The 22,202-nt window shown below is 37.6% G+C and overlaps 1 protein-coding gene across 1 annotated transcript in view; it reads right to left on the reverse strand.

Annotated features, from left to right (window-relative positions):
• The window catches only part of DDX10 (DEAD-box helicase 10), a 202,088-nt gene that overhangs the window by 79,960 nt on the left and 99,926 nt on the right, over positions 1-22,202 (reverse strand). The window contains exon 14 of the mRNA XM_049823686.1: positions 1,202-1,315. Coding sequence (XP_049679643.1) covers positions 1,202-1,315 — 114 coding nt within the window. The remainder of the gene's footprint in view (positions 1-1,201; positions 1,316-22,202) is intronic.

Consider the following 22,202-nt stretch of genomic DNA (forward strand, 5'->3'; position numbering starts at 1 on the left):
GAGAAGCATGGGGAGTAGAACAGTAAAACTTCAAAGCACAGTTTTACACAGCTCAGAAAAAAAGCAGGAACAACATCCATAGATGCAAACTTTACATTTCCTTAAATAAGTCACCCCTTCTCTATTGTGCTCCTTTTCTAACTATAATCCTTGTGCTATTTTTTTCTCCATCCTCACTCCTTTTTGCTTCATTGCATAGATACATAAAACATGTGCATATGTATTTTAAGATGAGACAACAGTTTTTGAATATCCAAAAATATCTTAAGATATAATTTCCAGTCAATGGGGCAACCTCTAAAACCTTATAAATTTTATCAGTAATTATATGGCTATACTCCCTTCACCTGCAATATAAAATGTTTTATTTTGTTTGGTCACAAAAGCAAATTATATCCTTGCAAAGGTGACCTGTCTTTCATTTTATGCCCTACTGAAATTAATCGGGGGGGGCTGGGGAGGCGGGGAAGCTACTTTTTTCTTAATGCTGGAAATGGAAAAACAATGTACAGCATCTGAAACTGTGAACTCAAATGTTAGAAAAGTTTATGGAGCATGGAGACTTGCTAGTGAAGTTATTGCCACAATGAAACCCTAGAGTGACTAGCACCCACAGTAATTCCTTTCAGTATAAAATCAATATATTTTTCCAAGGGCTATTAAAGGATCCAATTAAATTACTGGCAAATTTCAATGCACTGCTACATCAGCACCAGTAGGTGAAAATTTGGTACTTCCTTAGCTTTCCTAACAAAACATTTAAACTAGAAGTAGTGCATGATGGAAAGAAAACCAGGGACTACTTTTCATTCCAGTACATTAACTCAAGACTTGTGGGATCCTTTGGCAAATACCTACAGGAAAATTCTTTTACATTTCTGCAAGGAAAAAACAGACTCTTGATTCCACTTGAAACTGAAGATAACGGGCGGAAAAGTGGTACAGTTCTGTACATCCACTAACAACTCTCATACAAGTACCTTATACATACAAAGGTGAAAAGAGGTCAGTGCTCAGCATTCCTCTTTCCCAGTGGAATTGAATTCTAAATGGAAGCTGAACAGTTCTGCAAAACTTAAATTACAAAAACCACACACTTTTGAAAAGTGTATCTTTTTATACAGATACAAAGTATTTTTGTCTTTACAGAAACTACAAACTCAGTTCCCACCAAAATACAGTTATTTTGGATTGATATTACCTCTCCATCTTCAGTAAAGACTATTTTTGTGTTGACTCTAAATTTCTTCTTCAAGATTTTTTTTGCTTCTTGGGTTTTAGTTGGTTTTTTCTTCATCTTTGATTTTGATGCATTCTGTATAAAAGAAAATTGAGAGTTCTTATGGGTTTTTTTCTAGTCAGAGTAGCTGCTTCAAACTTTCTTAAAAAGCAATTAGATGTATTAAAATATAATTCTAAAACATGAGTAATTTCCAGTAAAAATTTGCTAGCAGACCTTCTCATAAAAGTGTTTTAAGCAGGCTGTATCACAAGGAACTCATGTACTCAGATAACAGTTCAGCATAACTTAAATCCTGTCAGCAACAGGACACCTGACTCATTTAAATATCTCACTAACTTTTTTGAGACAAGGACACTAGATTCACCAGCTTATGCTGTTAGCAAGCCTCATCAGACACGAAATCCAGTATAACTGACTGAAGCCGTTAGCTACAACTGATCAGCTACCACTTTCACCTCACTTGTCATCATGTTGTCCCCAGGCAACACAGGACACCAGTTTGAGTTATTTCTGTGTCAATGAAGGATGCAAATGGCCATGCAAGAACCTTCCTATTTCATCACTCTTGTCCCTTGCAGTCCCATCAGGGTAGAGAACATCAGTGCTAGGAAATGTTTACCAAACTTAGCACTAAATAACACTTAGAATCACAGAAGTTATTAGCATCATAGGAAAAAAGTTCTAGTGAAACAAAGTGGTGAAGACACCAGGGAAACTAATAAATGAGTCAGCAGAGACTGTAAAATTCAGACATTAACACCCTTTCCAACAGGTTGAGGTTGTTCTTTCCTGGCTACCACTGAGAAAGCAACACTGACCAGAAAAAACAAATATTTATCAGCAAAACAGTATCCCTGTATAAAATACACTGATACTGAAGTTACATTGATTTTTTTGTGTGTGCAATCTTGCTGTTAGAAAGAAGAGGGGAAGAGGCGACTTCTATATTTGACAGAGATTGAGGATTTATCCAGAGTATTTTCGCATTATGGAGATGGTTTGCAACTCTGGGAGGATCACTTTAATTACTTCTATAAAATGCAGTGGAAAATAAATTGTCACATCCACATTTGGCCTGCATAGGTTTCACAGAGCCACCCATCTGGTGGCAACTTCATGGAACCAAAAACATGGAGATTCCAAACCTCCAGCTCTTCTTCTGAGAGCTCCCCTTTCAAGAACAAAGGTCGTATGTGTTCAGGCATCTAACAGGTCACAATACACACAGAGGACATTTTAAGCAGTAACTGCCATAGCAGAAATTATTTTATAGCAAAAGATATTCTGGAGGAATACATGGAGACTCCATAGAAGACCCACAACTCATCATCCTGTAAAGACTGCAAAGCTCCACTACTCAGGATAAAGTGCCTGAAAAACAGTCACTAAACTGCCTAAAATTCTGATAAATAACAGAAAGTGGTCAAAGCAACCAGAGAGAAAAAGGAAAAAATGAACTTCTTTTTCTCACTTTTCTTTTTTATTTTGGTCATTTTAATCAGTTTCATGTTCTATACCAAATAAAGGAAGCAATAAAAATTAACTCAGAAAGTCACCGTCATTATGGCCAGCACACTAATGCACTGAAATATGAAATATAAAAGAGAAAAATTACAGTCTTCCTAACAGGAAAAATGGTTTGTGACAGCTACTGCACTGTGTTGTCAAGTAATGACCATATCTATTATAGAAAATAGTAACTGTAGCAGCACTTATATCCTCAGTATTGTCATACAATTTTGCTGCACTGTGCAGCTACTACTACTTAGGCACACTTTTAACAGCTCAGAAAGTTGCGCTATTGCAAGACCTGTTGCTTATCCTACAAACACAAATTGTTTGAGAGTCTGCATAAGCATAAAACCATTACCTTGAAATATGGACTACTTAGTAGAACAACAGGAATTGACCAGAGGAAGAATTTTAAGAGATGTACTTCAAGGTGGTAGGATGATATTTCTTAACACCACAACATTTTCTGCTACTAAAACCAGCTACTTTTGGTTTTGTTTCTTTTTTTTTTTTTAAATAAACTTTCATTTCTGCACTGCCAGTATTATTGGTACCAGCATAACATGCTAATGTAAAAAAAAGGTGACTGAAATTTTCAAATTGGTACATCAATATTTTGTAAAATTATATTTAAATGTGAATATCAGCTGCTTACATTTCTTGGTTTAAAAAAGGTTTTCCTGGCTAAAGAGGACAAATATCCAATGTCTTTGCATGCATAGGTAGGCAACATTTTCAGTTGTACCTTGTTCCCCCTCTCTCCTATGTGTGACTTTGAGAAGTAAAAGTATTTTGATGTTGCAAAGTAGCATGGAAAAAAATGGGAGGACAAAATTTCCAAACAAAGAGGAGGAGGAAACAAATGGAAAGCTAACTTCCCTTACTATACACCTAAAAAGCACAGTATAAGAACACTGTGTGAATTGGGCAGATTTACAATATGCAGTATTAAGGAAAGTCAAGAGATCAGGTTTTTAAAAAACATACAGGAAAGAGCATTAGTATAAAACTCTACACACCCCAGAGATGATTAAACTGTGTTTTTAATTAGGATGCTTTCATTGCTTTATTAAACTGAACATACTTCAAAGACAACAGCTATCAAGGCTCCCTCAGCTTCAGACACCGTCTCCTGACTGACTGTCTAAGATCAAATGGACTCAAATACCAAAACACTTTCATCACAGATGTAGGCACAATTTTACAAACTACATAACTTTGCTGTTCAGCAGGAGAAGTCATGCAGCCCAGGAGGGAAGCTGGGTAAAACAGTGGTTCCTGACATGGCCTCCCTGTCCCAAGCGGGAGGCTACGTGGTCCAGAAGTCAGGCTGGTCAGCCATGGGGCGTATATACTCCTGGGGCTACCGTGGGGTCCCATAAATGCTGCTTGTTCCTCGCCGGGGGACCTCTCTCACATTGTTCTGGAGTCCCTACATAGTTCTGTGCTGGTTTTGGCTAGGATAGAGTTAATTTTCTTCACAGTAGCTAGTATGGGGCTATGTCTTGGATTTGTGCTGGAAACAGTGCTGATAACACAGGGATGTTTTCGTTCCTGCTGGCAGTGCTCACACAGAGCCAAGGGCTTTGCTGCTTCTCCCCCCACCCCACCAGCGAGCAGGCTGGGGGGGCACAAGGAGCTGGGAGGGGACACAGCTGGGACAGCTGACCCCAACTGACCCAAGGGATATTCCAGACCATAGGATGCCACGCTCAGTGTATAAAGGTGGGGGAAGAAGAAGGAAGGGGGGATGTTTGGAGTGATGGCGTTTATCTTCCCAAGTCACCATTATGTGTGCTGGAGCCCTGCTTTCCTGGAGATGGCTGAACACCTGCCTGCCCATGGGAAGCAGTGAATGAATTCCTTGTTGTGCTTTGCTTGTGTGTGCAGCTTCTGCTTTACCTATTAAACTATCTTTATCTCAACCCACAAGTTTTCTCATGTTTACTCTTCCAATTCTCTCCCCCATCCCACTGGGGGGGAAGAGAGTGAGCAGCTGTGTGATGCTCAGTTGCCAGCTGGGGTTAAACCACGACAAATCCTAAAGTCTCTCTCTTCTGTCACCTAAGTCTCTCCCTCCATATGTCTCCAGTAGCATCTTTCAGAGCATCTACTCCCTACATCTCAAGAGCCTCTCCCCACAGTGGCTGCCACTCTATCTTGAACATATCGAAGCCAGGAGTTCCTCCAACTGGCTGCAGTCTTGATGCAGGGTGGGTTGCTTACATCTATCTCAGCTCATGGCCTCCTATGCAACCCACACTACCCCCTTGACCCCTCACCCAAGCACCTAATGCCCTCACCCAAATTTCTAATGCCACCACCTGTCTTTGCTTTGACCCCACATTTGAACAGCTATGTTGAAACATCAATTTCCCATCAAGCAGGAGTCTGATTCATCCATTGTGAGAAGCATAACACCAATGGATAGCAGACCTCAGGCTTTCCTAATCTTCAGTGCCAGCCTTTGGTTCCCTGTGTTCAAGCCATTCTGCTTACTCATTTCCCATTTTCACCTTTTGTACTAGAAAATACCTGACAATTTACCAGCAGCAGGTTGGCATTTAACCCACACTCTCCATGGCTTCATCTCTTTTCTTCACAAAGAGTTTACCAGACGCCACCAGCTGCTGGAGGCTGCCAAAAGATCTCCTCCAGTTAACCTCAAGTGCTGTGAAGAATACAACTGTGGCAGGAGCAATGACTCCTCTCTAACTGCTCAGTAAACAGCTGAAATCTGGGGTCAGAGGCTTTGCAGGCAGAGGCACTGTCACGTCAGCAGGCATGAGTGAATGGAAGGTTTCTGCTGACAACCAGACCTCGCCCCTAATACCAGAACAAGCCATGGGCCTGGGCATTTTGAAGTGAGCTGAGAGGGCATAGCAGCTCCCCACACTAACTGGCTCACTCAGAAAACACTGTGTAACAAAACCTGCTCAACTAATATCTACTCTCAGTAAATCCATTTCTAAAGCTAAATTACACCATCAAATAAGCTGTTGATCCGAACAAAGTGGGCCTGCACGACCTAGGCACAGGTTTTCATGTTTGCTATTAGATATCAAAAAATATTTCAAAAGGATTCTGCAGTTGAACTCAAGTTGGTAACGCAAGTTAAAGCACCAGCCAGTGCACATCCGCTTCCCTGTCAATGAGGAGAGGCTACCTGCTGTTCACCAGCATATACATTTTGCACTATGCCCAATAAAATAGGCCCTCAAGTCTTTTCTTCTATGAAGATGTGGCAACACTGATCAAACAAGATCAGATAATCAGCCTCTTTAAAATGGTATATAGCAGTTAAGCATTAGAAGTTAGAGAGTCACTCAAGTTTATAAAAATTTCAGAAAACGTAGGCTCAGCTGCAGGGTTGGGGGATTTTCTATTGTTACTAATCAAAAGCCTAGATTTCTTCTTCCTTTTGCACATGCGTATGCCAGGTGGCTTGCTGGATTATTTAATAAGTTAGAATAAAAACTAGCTCTTAGAAGCACAGAAAATTCAAACGTTTTGATACATAATCAGAAACAATACAGATAATATTCACGTCCTTTTCTATTTTTCTCAAGAACAAGCAGGCTTTTGTTTTCTGGCTTAAAAGATCTGATATTCTTAGCTGAATCTATGACAAAGGTTTTCTAAATGAAGATACTGACAAGTTTAAGACATAAGATTTACTATTTTTCAATTATAATTTTTTTCTGAAAAGACAGGGCATCTGAAACACAAATGACAGTAAATTTTGCTCTTCTAATATGGAATTAATTTTTCTTATTAATACAATTTCTACAGTCAATAGTTTAGACTAAGTATGTAATCCTCAGCAACTCAGGATCAAAACACTTACAGTCTCTCGCCACAACCAAGATAAACACATTTGCTTTCACCTTTGGAGTGTTACAAATCATCAAATGTAAAGTTTCTTTGTTTCTAACTATCATTTCTTTTTAATTTCAACTCAACAAGCCTGTGAAAGCAAGCACAGTATATTCACTACAGAAGCTGTCTAAAGACAGGACTGCATTATTGTGGCGGGGTAAAATATCAGTAGAAAAAAAAAGTTATAATCAATTTTCCAGTCATGTCAGCTATAACAAGCATTACTGCTTTTCTAGGGGTTTTCTGCACTTTTTTCTCCCCCCTGCTTATACCTTACCATTCCTAGGAAGAATGGTGCTGTACCTGGAAATATTTTTCAGTCTCTCACAACATTATTACATTACTTTACCCAGAATTCAACGGCAACCACCTCTGAGAAACAAAAATCAATGTGGTACTCAATTTCACACACTTTTGTATTTCTTCAAGACACTGCCCACAACAGAAGCAAGTATTATCACATCTGTATTATCACCAAGCACATTAATCCCCCTGTCAAGCCAAGTTCAGACTCAGAAGTCATTCCCCACAGCGTAAGACACAGCCTTCCCAGATTGAAGCTACCAAACCTTAGACAAAGAGAAGGGCCGTCTTCCTCTTCGTGCCGTGGAGAGCATACAGACATGGTTTTCATCTGGCAGGCACTACACTTTCAGAAGATTGAGTATCCTCCAGCCACTAGTCCAAAGCAGCCTAACCATAAAGCATTACCTCTCAACCCCATAAACTTCCCGAACACAGACTACAAGGCTTTGATAACCTACAACGGAGATAAGGTTAGAGAAGAGGGAAATTTTGACTCCTCCTGACAAGTACCTAACCACAGAAGCAGCAGTGAGATACACAATTCACACCTTACACATTAATTACAAAACATGAGAAGGAAAACATCAAGAGAAACAAAATAAACTGGCTTTGAAGTCCAGCCCATATTACTTCAAGCACCTACAAAACTAACACCAAAAAGCTTCCTCTTCGTAACACAATTTGACTCAACCAGACATCTATCTTCCCATTGAGGGAAGGACCAGAGAAGCAGAAATCCTAGGATGCAGCATGACCACAAGGAGATGTATGGATGCTGCCTTCCTTCATGATCTGTGGTAGGTAGGTGGTCTCTATTTTAATTTCCAGCCTGTTTCTCTGCAATGACAGCTATTTCAGTCCTTCCCGATTTCTGCTGACTGCTCACAAGCCACAGGCCACTTTGCTCTGTCATGAACACCAGAACAAGCCAAAGCCACTGAGAAGCAGCAGTGCAAAGTCCTCCAAACATCCCTCCACTTCCACAACACAACTCCCCCAACCTTTCCTAGGAAAACAAGCTTCTTTTGTTTAACAAGTGTTGGGGTTTTTTTAATGCAATACAAGTGAGGCTAATTTTGCTTTGGTGAAGTATTCTAAGTTTTTTCTTTTTCAATTACATGTTAAAAATTAGGAAGCTTAAATTCACAGACACTACCCAACCAACTTGCATAGCACCTATATACGCCACTGAGCACAGCTTTCACCATTAGAGTTGTGAAGATGTGGAAACAGGCAGGTTGGTACTCAAAAGACAAAACCAGCACTCCTTACATGTTGTTCTATTTGATCCTCTATGAACTTTTAGAGCACATCAGTCAAGTATCAAGATCAACACGATCTTGAATTTTTCAAGTGATGGCTTAAATTAAAAGGGTGAATTGATGGGGTTCCTGTTGTTTTGGGGTGTTTTTTTCTTTAGGGTGTGGATGTTTGTGTTATTTTGGGTTTTTTAACTAGTATCATGCAAGATTTCAACCAAGATACTGAAAAAGCATGAAATCAAAATTATTCATTGGTAATTCCTTACGCAATATTACAGTTTGAACAGGAAATTCTTGACAGTTAAATTACTTGCTACACCTATGCATTATTTACTTTCTAAACCTATTGAAAGAATGTTGATTTTGAAAGAGACCATTTCTTTAGGGTACAACAACCTACACAGAGAACTGAACATGGCATTTACAGTAACAGTTGTGAAGATAAGGATAAATGCAGGTTGGTATTCCAAAGAAAAACAGCACTCAGCATACTGAATAGCATAGATACAAATCCTTTCAAAATCACAGCAACAGGAGTAAATTTTAAAAAAAAAAGGAAATAAGAAAAGCTTCTAATAACCACTATTCAATATTGCTAACCACATTATGGACAAAGACCACAAGACCAGCAGTTCACCACACTATCACTCCCAGTTAAATTGCCCTTCAGATCAAAGAAACAGCAACAGATACAAGAAACCATAGCAAAGAGAACTGTACTATGGCAACCACACGCTTAGATGACGCTTGCCTTTGTTTCTGATCACCATTAGGACAGAAGATTACATCTGAATCTGAATTTCATTAGAGTTTTGTGTTTGGGTGCACGAGTTTTGTTAAAGAGTATGTCTTAGTAAACAACACACTTATTTTCTATAAAACAAATTAAATTAAGCCACGAAAGTTAAAAATAACTAAACTTAAGATTAAAATCTCAGTATTTAACACAAAATGCAAGAGTGAGGATTAAAAAACTTCCCAACTTACAACTTGATAGAAAACCTGGAATTTTCTGCAATATATTTACATGATGGGCTTGGTTCTATGTTTAGACAGGTATTTGCTACAAACCCTTGTATTTAAAAAAGAGGCATTTATTTAGGAGATCATTTTTACTCATATATAGACTATGATGGCAGAAAAAAGGAGAAAGAGACACTAGTAAATGGCTCCATGTCCAGCATTTCTCTCCAACCACAGACAAGAACCAAACTTAAGAACAGAAATCTTTATTAAATATGTTCTTCAATGATAAATCTTACTCCTATTTCTAACTGACACCACATAGCAGCATTTCTCTAGAATACTTCTAAAACTCTGAAAACAACTAAAATAATTTTCTACTGAATTATTACACCTTTTCTACGAATTAATGTGTATCCCATGTGATATACGACTGTTCATTTCAGCAGGTGCTATCAAGACTTAAAATCAGGAGTTTTGACAAAGGCTAAACAGAGATAGAGAATGAAGATTCTCTTAACAGCAAGTCAGTAAAAAAAGGAAAGATTAAACAAAAATGTTGATACAGCAAAATTTACATTAAATTACTGAATTTAGTTGGTGAATTACAACGTTAAAATCATAACCATCTAAACAGTGGCAGAGACACCAGCATTTTCAACACAAACTATCCTTGCAGGACATTGGGGGTTCCATCAGTAGCTCTGCACTTTCAACTATGAATTTAGATGAGAGAAAGGATTTTTTATTCCACACTCATCCCTATCCCCATTCATTTTAAGAGGTTTACTTCTCCTTTAACTATTTCTTCTTGTTTATTTACAGGTAATTCAGAAATGCCTGGGTACCATCCCTACTCCTGGAACGTTTTCTGAAATACAATTCCTGTATCCTCACAGAAGCATTTATCATCTACAAATTTAAACCCAATCCTGAAAATTATTAAAAAAAAAAAAATTAAAAAGTGCACCTGTATCCTTCCATCCCTGAGAAAATTTTCATTGCTTTCATTTTCTATATTAAAAAAAAAGTTAATGTTTTACCCTGATATAAAAATCCCACAATACCATAAAAATTCATTAATAAGCAGCACTGCACAATCAATTTTTCATGCTTTTTTCCTCCCTATCTTTCTCTCTCCCTCTGATTGCCTTTTTTTTTGTTTTTTTTTTTTAAATCTCTCTGACTCCTCCACAGAACAGGAAGATTTTAAAGAATGCTTTAGTGAAGAGCCAAGATCCCTCAGCCCAGAAAACAAACATTGGTTTTGAGTACTATAAATTATGTAATTGTACACACAACTCTAGTATCTGCATACACCAATAAAGTTTTTGTCATTAACCTGCAAAATCACTGTACCTCATTTTCCAAATCTTTAAGTCTAAGAATATTATATAAGAAATAAGGCAAAAAATTATAACCAAGTTTATCATTGTAAGATCTAATACAGGCTAAGCCACTATTTAAGAATTTTGTGAGTTATAGTAATTAGATAATATCTCACTCTGAAAGATGTCTCTATTTAATGCACTGGACCACAGAACTTTTCAGTACAGCTACTGCATTAGCCTGAAAATCTCCATTATCTGTGAGCATAAGCAGCAACAATATCCCTTTCTAATGCATTAGGCCTTTAGCAACACAAAACCATGATTTCTCATGCAGTTTATTTAAGAGAAAGTTGTAACAGAGAATAGTGAACTACTTTACATATTTCTAGGCAAAAAAGTAAATTCAGTTATAATTGAGTATGCCTGACTAAATTAAGATAAAGACATTCCAGAAGACTGTAATTCAAACCCAAACATATTAACATAGCTTTTGTTTATTCTTGGGGCCAAGGTTGATAGAAAAATTTATTTTAAAGAAACATGTACAAGCTAAGATATCCTAATAACTCAAAAGACTGCCTCAGACTGAAAGTATACAAGAAGTATACAATAACGATTAATACCACTAGTAACTACAGTGCCGGATCAAGACATAAAGTTTTCATTCCATTCCTCCCTGTCATTAGGAGGTAATGCATCATTACAACACAATCTTCCTCCAGTAAAATCCAACAGAGATGCACAGTAACCACCAAATTCTCCAGCACTTCTACAGCCAAAAGAAGTACGAGCTGCTTGCTGGGTATTACATCTTAGTAAAATGAAAGAGCGTTCCTCATACGACATCAATTAACAAGCAAATAACATGATTTTGTTGACTGCTATTCATCCTCCCTATTCCAGAGCTTCCATTTTTGTGAGCAAGTAAAGGCCATCATGAAGATGCTATTTCCAACAAAACATGGCAAATTAGAAATAAGAGCATGAACATGTCTTTGATATTGAACCAAATTACAAACTACTTCAAATGTTCCCATCTTTTGTCTGTCACTTCCAAAAAAAACCAAAACCAACCAACCAAACCAACCCAAAACATCAACCAACCAAACCAACGCCAGCCCAAACTCCATAATACATTAATATGGAGTTGAGGAGCTAGGAAAACCTGTACCTGCTTTGCATCTTTTTTTCTATTGCAGATCTCCAACAATGACAATGTTGAGATCTTTTCTCACTTTCCAGCAGGCGGAAGATCCTGCTTATTCATCCCCCACTAATACACAACATAAAACAAGGCCCACACTCAAAATGGGGGTGAGGGGAGACAAGTAGAAAGGGGAGGGGACAGCTGCCTTGTTTTGGATGAAAAGTACCCTTAAGCATTCAAGTGTGCTGAGAACATGCTTTGTTCTAGAACTTGTAATTTTTCAGTCTCCAGAAGAACCAGAATTGCTCCTTCTCTTCCAGGCCGCACTTAATATCTTAGTGCAAGACAGTTAAATTGAAATATTGAAAGAAATGTTATCACTGAACAATACAGCAAGAAGGCAACGCTGAGCTGACATTTAATGAACTGAAAATGTGGGGCTTTTTTAGTCGAAGAATAAAGATCCTTTTTTTTAATGCAACTGTATTTTCTAGTAGTTAAGACACAGCTATTCTAAAATTAAAAAAAAAAAAAAAAGACTTCTCTGCATAATCATTAAGGCAGCCAAGGCTTACATAAACGCCATAACATCATTAAACTTACAGCTTAAAAGTACTCTGAAGAGGAATCTTAGCTCAAAAGGTGAGATGAGAAGACCATGCTTTCATGCTGTTTTTCTTTAAGGTTGAATATATTATACCATCCGTGACTAGTGTGACATTCCCTTTCTCCCTCAAAAGCCACCACATGTGGCTCCAAGAACACAGTGGCAGCCAAGGCTGAAGCTTCTTAAAACGTTTTGTTCACTACATTCTCCTGATCTGCCATCAGAAAGTAACAAGAAAGTCACTTTGCAAAGATAAATACATTTATCTCAGCTTGCTTTCTTCCTCATTTTGCATGTGTTAAAACCAAAAACTATGCCCATTTAATTACCACACCACAATGGTATCCTTCACAGGCTATGACTGCAAATAGCAAAGACTGCATATCTTTTTAAAAAATACCCCAAATTGATTTTTGTTCACTTGAGCAGTGTTAAGTTTTTCAGCAGTGAATTAGTGATAACCATCATTATTTTTTAAAGAGTTATTTCATCTTTAGATTGACACAGATGGCACATACTCCTTCCCCTTTAGACGCCTCTAAATGCATTTCTCTCAATGCACAAGAGCCAACACAAGTAAAAGCATTCATCTGGCCTCCACCCAGGCACGGCACTACTCGGGCCGCTTAAAAAAGAAAGAAGAGGCAATACTAGTCGGCAGTCTGTGAGGGTTCATATTCAAGATGAGGCTTATTTGAATTTAGCTCCCAAATGGGGAGAGGACAGGCTATCTCAGAACCGCATCAGGGCCTCCCCCACAATCCCATACACCAAACCACCAGCTCAGCGTGGCAGACCCAGCTGGGGTGAAGGTGGCAGCACAGCAAACATGAGGAAAACACACCACAGAAGAGGAGGAAAAAAAAGAGGGGTCAACTGAGCAAGTTGCGAGTTGCTGGCAAGAGACCCGAGAAGAACGTAGTTGGTTTCTTCCAACCATATAAGTGTCGATCAAGGATAATCTGGTAAGACAGAACTTCTTCACAGCTAAAAGGCTGACGGAGAAGCCACAGTATTAACAACCATTAAAAAAAAAATAATGCCTACTGTTTTTCTTCTTTACAAAAAAGGTTAAGTATTTTGATCCCTTTCTCCATGTATTCAATACAGACTAAAATTGCTGCCAGAAATGGTCTTGTAGTTCCTGTGTGCCGCTCCTTCAAACACTCTCATTGCTGCCCTTCGCTAGCACAGGTCCTTTCCCAACCCTGAGAAAAGCTGCTTCAAGGATTTAAAACTGGCAGAAAGCTAAGACTAAGACAGCTGCAAGTCATGTTCTGCTATTTTCACTCCCAGGGTCAGACGAGCACTCCTGCAGGCTCATGGACGGGAGAAGAGCTGGCAAAGCAGGGACATGCAGCCCTTTTAGTAACAGCTAGCCAGCATCAAAACCATGCTGCAAGATGGAAATGCACCTAAAATACATTTGAGAACTCAGATAAGAAAAGTAGCAGAACTTACTCTGAGATCTTAAGGTACACAATAAGAACCTCAAGCATTGATAAACAGGAGGAAAAGTGCATCTACCCTCTGGATTCCTGTACAGGAAAAACACGCTCATGTGCCTGGTGCCACTGCCACCACAAGTACACAAAGTACATAGAGCAACGCTGCCCTCCAGATCCAGTAAATCATGATGAGAATAAATACTGGAGGGTCCAACATCCCTTTGAACCAGCACAGCCGATGGGACTGAATCAGCCTTCCAGGGTTTTGCTTTTATTCCACTACAGAAATGCCCTGGCCAAAATCCCTGCCAAAAAGGATGCCCACCTAAAGTTGTATGAAAGAGTTTGATAACCATAAGCATAGCCATCTATATAAAGAGGTACTAAATCTCAGTGCACTAGCAAGTACTCGTCCTAGGGTTCCAAAATTGTCTGCAGTTTAAATCTGCCTTCCCATGTCTTTTGAAACATTTTGCCTTTGAGCTGAAAGCCTCCACACCTCCTTTCTTTGCAGGTCTGTGCTTTTAACAAATCAGTATTTTCAACCTGTTTTTTAAAAGATTATTTAAAAATCATACACATCTCTATCTGCAGCAGAAGCAATTACAAGTTTTCAATTGTTTCAACAATATATAATCAGATCATCTGAACTCTGCCTAACTCCCAGTGCTTAATTATGAGAGAGAGTTAAGAATATGTCAAGGGCTCAGAGCAAATTTACAAGTGAAGGACACACTGTATGGCCACAGTCAGCTGGTCCCAAACACCTCTACTCAGAGCTTACGCCTTCAAGAGTTTGCATACAACTCAGTCTTGAATGCCTTACATGTTAGGGGATGCTGCTAGAAGAAAGCACTCATGAAGGTGATGTTGTTGCATTTAAAAGAAATATTACCAGTTTCTCAGTCCTTCTCACTCCTCTAGAATTCTGTGGTGGTTTGTCAGAAGTTTTCAGTTTTACAATTTTTAGACCGACAAAAATGATAGACTGATGAAAAAAACAAAACACTCATTTAAAAATACTTTCAGTTGCCAGGATACAATCAACGAAGTATAGGAAGCTGATATGCTGAAGTATACTAAGATTTTCCTCTGTTGCTTCTGAAGCAGCAGCAAAGGTGGAAATATCTTTACCACTTTACACAATTGGAAAAATGTGCAGATTTCAAGAAGTCTGCTCAGTTTATTATCTTTTCTTTCTTTCCCTTTAAAAACAAGGCAATTAGGTGTAAAAATTGCATTAATTCAGGCCAGAGGACCTCATGGTAAAACATTCAGGCAGGATTTAGACCTTTATCTATAGAGAAAAGGAGTAGAAATTCTAGTCCAGATCAAAATAGAAGAATTATCACCTCAAAATGGAGAACAGGAGTAGAGAGAAGAAAAAGGGAAACTCCTACCACCAGCCAAGAACACATACTGACTGTGAGAAGACGAAGGTATAAAGAGATGGTCACAAGCCAAGGCTTTGAGAAGGAAGCAATAAATAATTCCTCAGCAACAAAACTAAAATTAAAACAAACAAAAAAAATGAGACTGCTAGGCTGTACGAGTGAGGTAGATACTGAACATAAACTTTCCATGACCTCAGTGTTAACTCAGTTCTCAGTAAGTTTACTAAGGTACTATATGGGCAAAGGCAACTTAGCTTCCAGGAACTAGGACATGAAAACTGTCCACTCACTTGGAAGCAAAAAAAATACAAAATTTTTTTGAATTATGCTATTTTTTCCCAATTCAGGCATTAAATTATAGATAATCCCCATCATTGGTTTCTGAAAATATTACCACATGAAATCACGAAACTGGTAGAAGGATTTTTTTTATTTTTTTTTAAATAAATCTTTCTTACTGGAGGTGACAGGTGATGTAGAATTGGAAATACCAATACGTACAAAAAAATGGTGAAGGGAAAGGAAATATGACCCAGGCTACTCTAGACCATTACAGGCCCTCAGTCTGACCTCAACAGGATGCACAGCAGAAAAGCAAGCTTTAGAGGAATGATGGATTACAAAAATGGAATGGAAATTGGAATAAGAAATATATTATTGCACAGGAATGCCAAAGGCACATTTGCAATAAAAATGTTTTCTTGACTCTTTAGACAAAGCCAATATAACAGACTAATTCATTTACATTTCAGTGGAACATTTAACATAATACCACACTAGAAAGTATTAGCTGAAGTAAAAAAAACAAAGTCATGGATTAAAAGAGTTACAAATGTTGATTACAATGATCTGTGCTGAAAGACAAATTACCAGGCACTAGTGATTCTCCCCAATCAGTCCCATGGTCCCCGCTCTGGCCAGAGGAGTTAGTGATGAAATGTCCCAATGGCACAAGGCTGTCGCCAGCTCAAAAGAACAAGCAACAGGTTACTCAAAAGAATGAGATAGCCTCAAAACTGAGACATGTTAAAATGAGATGAAAGTCAATAGCACAAAGTGCAAGGGCTATTCAGAATTTAAAATTTAAAGTGAGAGCTCAAACTGAAGAAAGAACAAGAAAAGGAATAGGGCACTTTCCGTCACAGGATGACTGTGAACCCCACTGCTCAAGCAGCCATGGAAGAGACAGATACACACCCTAAGACCTCTTGGGCAAGTTATTGCCAGTAAAAGCCGACAAGGATTAATGCAACTACAGAAGGCAGTGGTGTGAACTTGCATGGTACACTGTGTGCACCTCTAGGTTCTCAGACTACGTCAAGATGAATTCAGATGGAGCATGTGCAGAGAAGACTTACTAGCATGAAGAGTCCATCTTTTGAGAGGAAATTAAAAGAGCTAAATGAAGCATCAAAGGGAATACGACAGCTTTCTTGTAAACATATCTGGGATAAACACAGGAAATGGGGAAAAAAACATTTAAGCTTAAGAACAATCTTTGAACAGGAGTAAACAAGGATAAACTCACTATGAAAGTACATGTTGGAAAATAAAACAGGATAGAGAATAACCTCAAAAAAACCTCTTGCAAATAGGAATAATAAAGGCAAATCATCCTACCTTTTTGTAAAAATAGCTGAAATAATTTTATAAAAAGAACCAGATATGTTTGATACATCTTTTTGCGATACCCCAGGGTCTGGGCTCAACCTAATCAGAGCATTAGACCCTGAAAGGATCAGGACTCAATTTGTAGTTAAAAACACAAGAAATCTTTGAATATGGTCAGTCTTTTCAGCTGTCTTCAAAGTGAACAACCACCACAAAAAAATGATCCACAATGTTTTAATTCTAACATTTCTACTTCATACAGTAGCTCTGCTATAATTTTTTTTTTAAAATGGCTTCACAATAAAATCATATCTGTAGTATTCTATAAAGGCGTATACAACACTCCATAGTTCCCAAATAATCTTTAAAAGAAAGTGCACTAGTGAAAGTACAAAACAGACAAAAGAGAAATACTAAAAAAGTACATCAGACAACAAAGTTTAATCTACAAGGATTAGAAATTATGCTTTCTGTTTTCCACAAGAGTGTGTTTATTTTCCTTATGTTATAACAAACTCCTATACTTCAGGCTTTTAGGAAATATTTCTATGATTTATTGAAATCTTCTATTGAAAGAAATCACTGATTTTACAGAAACATACTGATTAATTTTGCTTTTAGAACTCAGTATGGCTATTTTTTTGTGTAGTATCTTATATTCCTCATGTACCTCTGTTGCACAAAATGACAGTTTGATATTGGCAGCATTAAGAACGTTAAGTGGAGAAACTGTTACAAATATCCGACCTTTCACTTTGAACACAGTAAAACTAAATAAAATATAGAAATTAAAAACTGGTAAAGCATGTTCCACAAATTTTAACTCTGAAGTACCTCACTTTGAAGTCTGAATTCTCAGCAGTCCTTGGAAGTTGCCTTCTTAAAAGACTTTTGCTATCACGAACACATTCTGTACCTGGCCAATCTACTCAGAAAGATGGTCAAAAGCAAACTTTGATGGATACTAAAATTAAAGAAACAGAGAATAGGAAAAGGACATTCCAGCTCTACGCTGTCATGTGTCTACAGAATTTATAAACCTTAGGACCAAACACGACTGATTTAACTATCAATAACTTCTGAAGTTGATTACTTAACCAAACTTCTGCTTCCAGAAAGATTAGGGCTTAATATTTCTAAGAAGCACTTCTTAACTTTCAAAGCACTGAATAGAAAAGAGCAACCTGAATTAGATGCAACACAGGGTTTCAGTACTGAACCAAAAAGGACCACTTTTTCCCCACCCTCTTCAAACCAGTTCCACTTTTATACTAAGGACTCTCTTTCATGTCACAGAGAAGATGACTTCCACTGACCTTTATAAAACAGACCATTTATTTTCTTGAGTCTGCACTGAAGTTTGTTCCACATATTTTTACAGAATTGTTCCATTGACCATACCATGAAATTATGCACATAAATGAGCTTTTACATCAAGCGAGTTCTGAATCAACTATCTTTTGAACTGCCTATGAACTTCTTGTACCTTAATAAACCACTAAGTAAAGTGGTTTATTAAGACAGCTCAGAGCAATCTAGAGCAACTACCTTATCTCTAAATAATCTGAGGTGGGAGACAAATCCTTAGACTATAATCTGGCTCCATGTCTTCAGGCACTATATTTTTCAAAAACATACTAAGCACCATCAAAATGTAAAAAAATCTAGTATAAATTTCACCTATTACAATAACCTATACGAAAAAAAGTTTGATTAAGTCTTCAGTAAGCACAGCATTCAATACACCTTATACTACTGAACTCACACTATTTTTACATATTAATTTAAAACATCAGCAACTACAAACAGTAAAAGCTTTTAGCAGAGCAGATTATTTTTTTTAAACAAATCTATGCCTTATTATATTTAATACTAAGAGTTCGTCTGGGACAATAGGATTCTTCCAAGCTTATAAGAACTTCTAAATTCATTTATGACAGTTTTTTTGAAAGTGGAACAAACATCTGTCATTCACAATACTAATTGTCTTAAAATCTATGGCAGGCAATTAATTGTATTCTAACACTCAAATGAATCTCTCCTCCTGAGCTGCATTTAAAACTCTGCTACTGTCTCTGGGAAAACTTATGTTCTAGCTATCCTATCTGAGCCATAATACTCATATTTTAAAGATCCTTGAAAGAAAGTCAAGCTGAAATCAAACTAGTAATTATTTCTAGAGGAATGCACTGGACTTTACAGACATGAAGGAATGAACATAATCTACTTGTTATAGTTATTTCATCATTATAAATTAACTTTGTTTTTATACATTACACACTTTTCCCCTCCCTTTAAATTTAATTGTACTACTTTTGAATAAAGGTGGATTTTGCATTCTGCATAGACAGAACAATAAGTCTTCAGGGATAACATGTGAGCAAATGTGTTTCTTGCTAGCTGTTCACCAAAATATACAGCTCAGACCTGGACATCTCTTGTGCTTACTGAAAATCCTTGAAATTTAACAATGAAGTTTCACAAACTAGAGTTGATGGAAACGTATCACTGATTTAGCAAAGAATGCTCTGAATCCACCAAAGGGAACACATGACATGTGGTGACCCCCCCATCTCCCCCCCATCATCACGCCAAGGCCAACACCGCAGTCAGGTCACATGAAGGCACAAGCAAAGAGATAGGAGTGGCATTACCATTTGAGCTCTAAGTGCCAGGCCATTTGCAAGGAAAGGTTCAACATTTGGTGATGGAAGACTACTTCTGCCATCCAAACAGATGTCTCCAGTTTTCCCACCGGGAGTGCAGTGAATTTTGGGGAAGTCTGTTGCAGGTACATAGGTTAATAGCTGGACCATACCAATTTAAGCAATACAAACTAAATAACACACTCTCATTCCTGAAGCATTTTTATGTGTACTGCCAAAAACCCTGCAGGTTGTCCATTTTCAGGCTTAATTCCTATCCTTGTAATTGACAGAATGTGGCCTCCTCAGAAATTTCCCTAAATTAAGAAATCCTTTCCTGACAGACACCTCTTGGCTGGACTTTACTGAACTTCTCTACCACCAAAGAACTATCCCATTTGAGCCTGAGCTAAGCTCCTGGGAACACACACAAATTGCTACATTGCCTTAAGTGAAGAAGCAAGCTGGACCCACCAGGCACACCAAAGAAAACGGCCTGGAGCTGGGAATACAGTGGCAACCCAGCAGCTTGTGTTAGCACAACTGGGCCACTGCAATCCAACCATGGCCCCCCCCCCCAGGTCTGCCCCATGCTCATTCTCACTCCAGTGAGATGGAGAACCCCACCTAGCTCACCTGGAGCAACTTTACACACTCTATTTCAAGCAAACTGGTGTAGTGAAAAATCAGGAGTTTGAAAAAGTAATTTGAAACAGATGAAAGAAAAGGAAGAGAAAAAAAACAGGTTTAGGCCTAGGAATCTGTTATCACTACTTAACAAAAAAAAAATCAAAACCAAAAAACAACAAACAAAAAACCCAAACAAACAAAACAAAACAACAACAACAAAAAAGGTTTTGCTGACAGATCTATTCCTTATAAGTAGTCTCTATGGGCTAACATCTTGGTCCTATTGCCATCTCACTAGAGGTCCCCATTAAAAAAAAAAAAATAAAAAAATCTAGGTAGCTAGAGAAGAGATAATACTTATCTCTTATAAAAAAACAGTAGTTTCTGAAGCAGTTTCAGGGAATGGTCACGTATGGAAGATGACATTTGTTCAGTTAAGAATAATCTGTCTGAAAGACAAGATTTCTGGGATGGTGAGAAGTGTTTCCCATTTTGATTGCAAGTGTTTTCACATTGTGCCAGGAGCCGCTCATTGATCACAGCTGGAAGAATCGCAAATACCACTTACCCAGAAAGCGCACAACTCCAGAATATAAAGGCAGCTGGAGAGAGTTTTAACAGCAAAGAAAAAGTTAGGAAAAGCAAGAAAACCAGGAACAATGGCAGACCAACTGCCAATGTGGAAAACAAATTTTGAACATGTGCATTCACATTGACACATCTTATTCTAGATGAAACAAAAACATCCTCTTAAAACTTTCCATCAGAAAAATTCTTTCCTAAAAAGATCCTACATAAGAAACACTGCTGAGTGGAAAGACATCCATGTTCTCTGCATTGCTAGTGATCTTTTTCTATTCAAAACAGTAATCCAAGATGGAACCACTTGAAATAAAGAGTAATTTAAAGCTCTCTTCTCCAAAGTATTCTCTCAAGTTCTTAACTGTGATAATGCAGTCAGATACAGCTGTTGCAAACAGACCAGTTTGTTAGAACAGCCTTCTGCACAAGTCACTCAATTTAAAACCACAAAGTATATTACTTTGAGATAATGTTTACAGCATTCCATATGCATATTTTTTTCCAAGATCGTGAAAGATCATATATAACAGGAAGAAAACTCAAGTAAGTAATTTTTCCTAATGCATCTACAGAAACTGATGTTATCCCACTATACAGCTGCATAGATATTGTTTTGATTTGTCTCAAGAAGGAGAAGATACTATGACTTAATCCTACTCTGGCAGGGAAAAAAAAATCTGAAATGCTTTTACAAGCACTTTTTACAGTGCTTCCATGCTTGAACAGTACAGCTTTTTACAGTGCAGTAACTTTTTATCATGCATTCAATAGATTTTATTCCTGTAGCCATTTACAGAAATGTGGGTAAGATTCTTTTTATCTACTATTTTCAACTGCTCTCGGGAAAACCATAAAAAGCATATCCAAGTTTAGGCTAACAGACAAGCAGAGTTTGAGAGATCATTATGGATAAAAGGTAATATTTCATTTCAGTCTAGTGTGCAACTAACTCTTATGCTTTGTCTAAGATGAAACTTTCCTTATAAAGTAAGGAAATTTGACTGATTTGTTTTTAAACGGAAAAAGTAGCTATGGGTATTCAGTGGTCAATAATCAGGACATGACAAGAAGCATGATAAAAAGTTCACACTACATTGCACAAGCAAGCTTCTTTCAAGGACATAACCATAATACATTTTCTATCCATTTAGCAGTTCCCAGAAGATAACTGCCATAATTTATTATCTTATTTATCTACTTTGCTGTTTAGAACATCAGTAGGTTTCAGTATTTAGTACAGCTACGGGAAAAATAATGAGGCAGCTACAGGCCATCAGTGCAAAGAGATCAATATTTTAGCTAGAATAAAACTGGAATATTCAGTAATCAAAACTACAGATTACACAGAGCCAGTCCAACAGTAAATATTTCTTCTTAATATATTTTATAGCTATGTTTAATACAAGCTTATGTAAAACAGATTATTAACTTTAGAATCCATCTGCTCACTTACTTACACTGCTTTAATAAAATTTGTCTTTTGATAAGTCCCACTCTCACTGCTTAAAATAAAATGTATGTGAAGAAAGTCATACTTTTACTTTAAAGAAAAAATAATTCACCCAGTAAACCAGATTTTAAAAAAACAGGGAAGGAAATATTGCTCCTCCTTTGGGGGAGAAAAAATTGTTGAAAGCAGCAG

The sequence above is a fragment of the Accipiter gentilis genome, chromosome 19, assembly GCF_929443795.1.
Source record: "Accipiter gentilis chromosome 19, bAccGen1.1, whole genome shotgun sequence".
Taxonomy (NCBI): Eukaryota; Metazoa; Chordata; class Aves; order Accipitriformes; family Accipitridae; genus Astur; species Astur gentilis.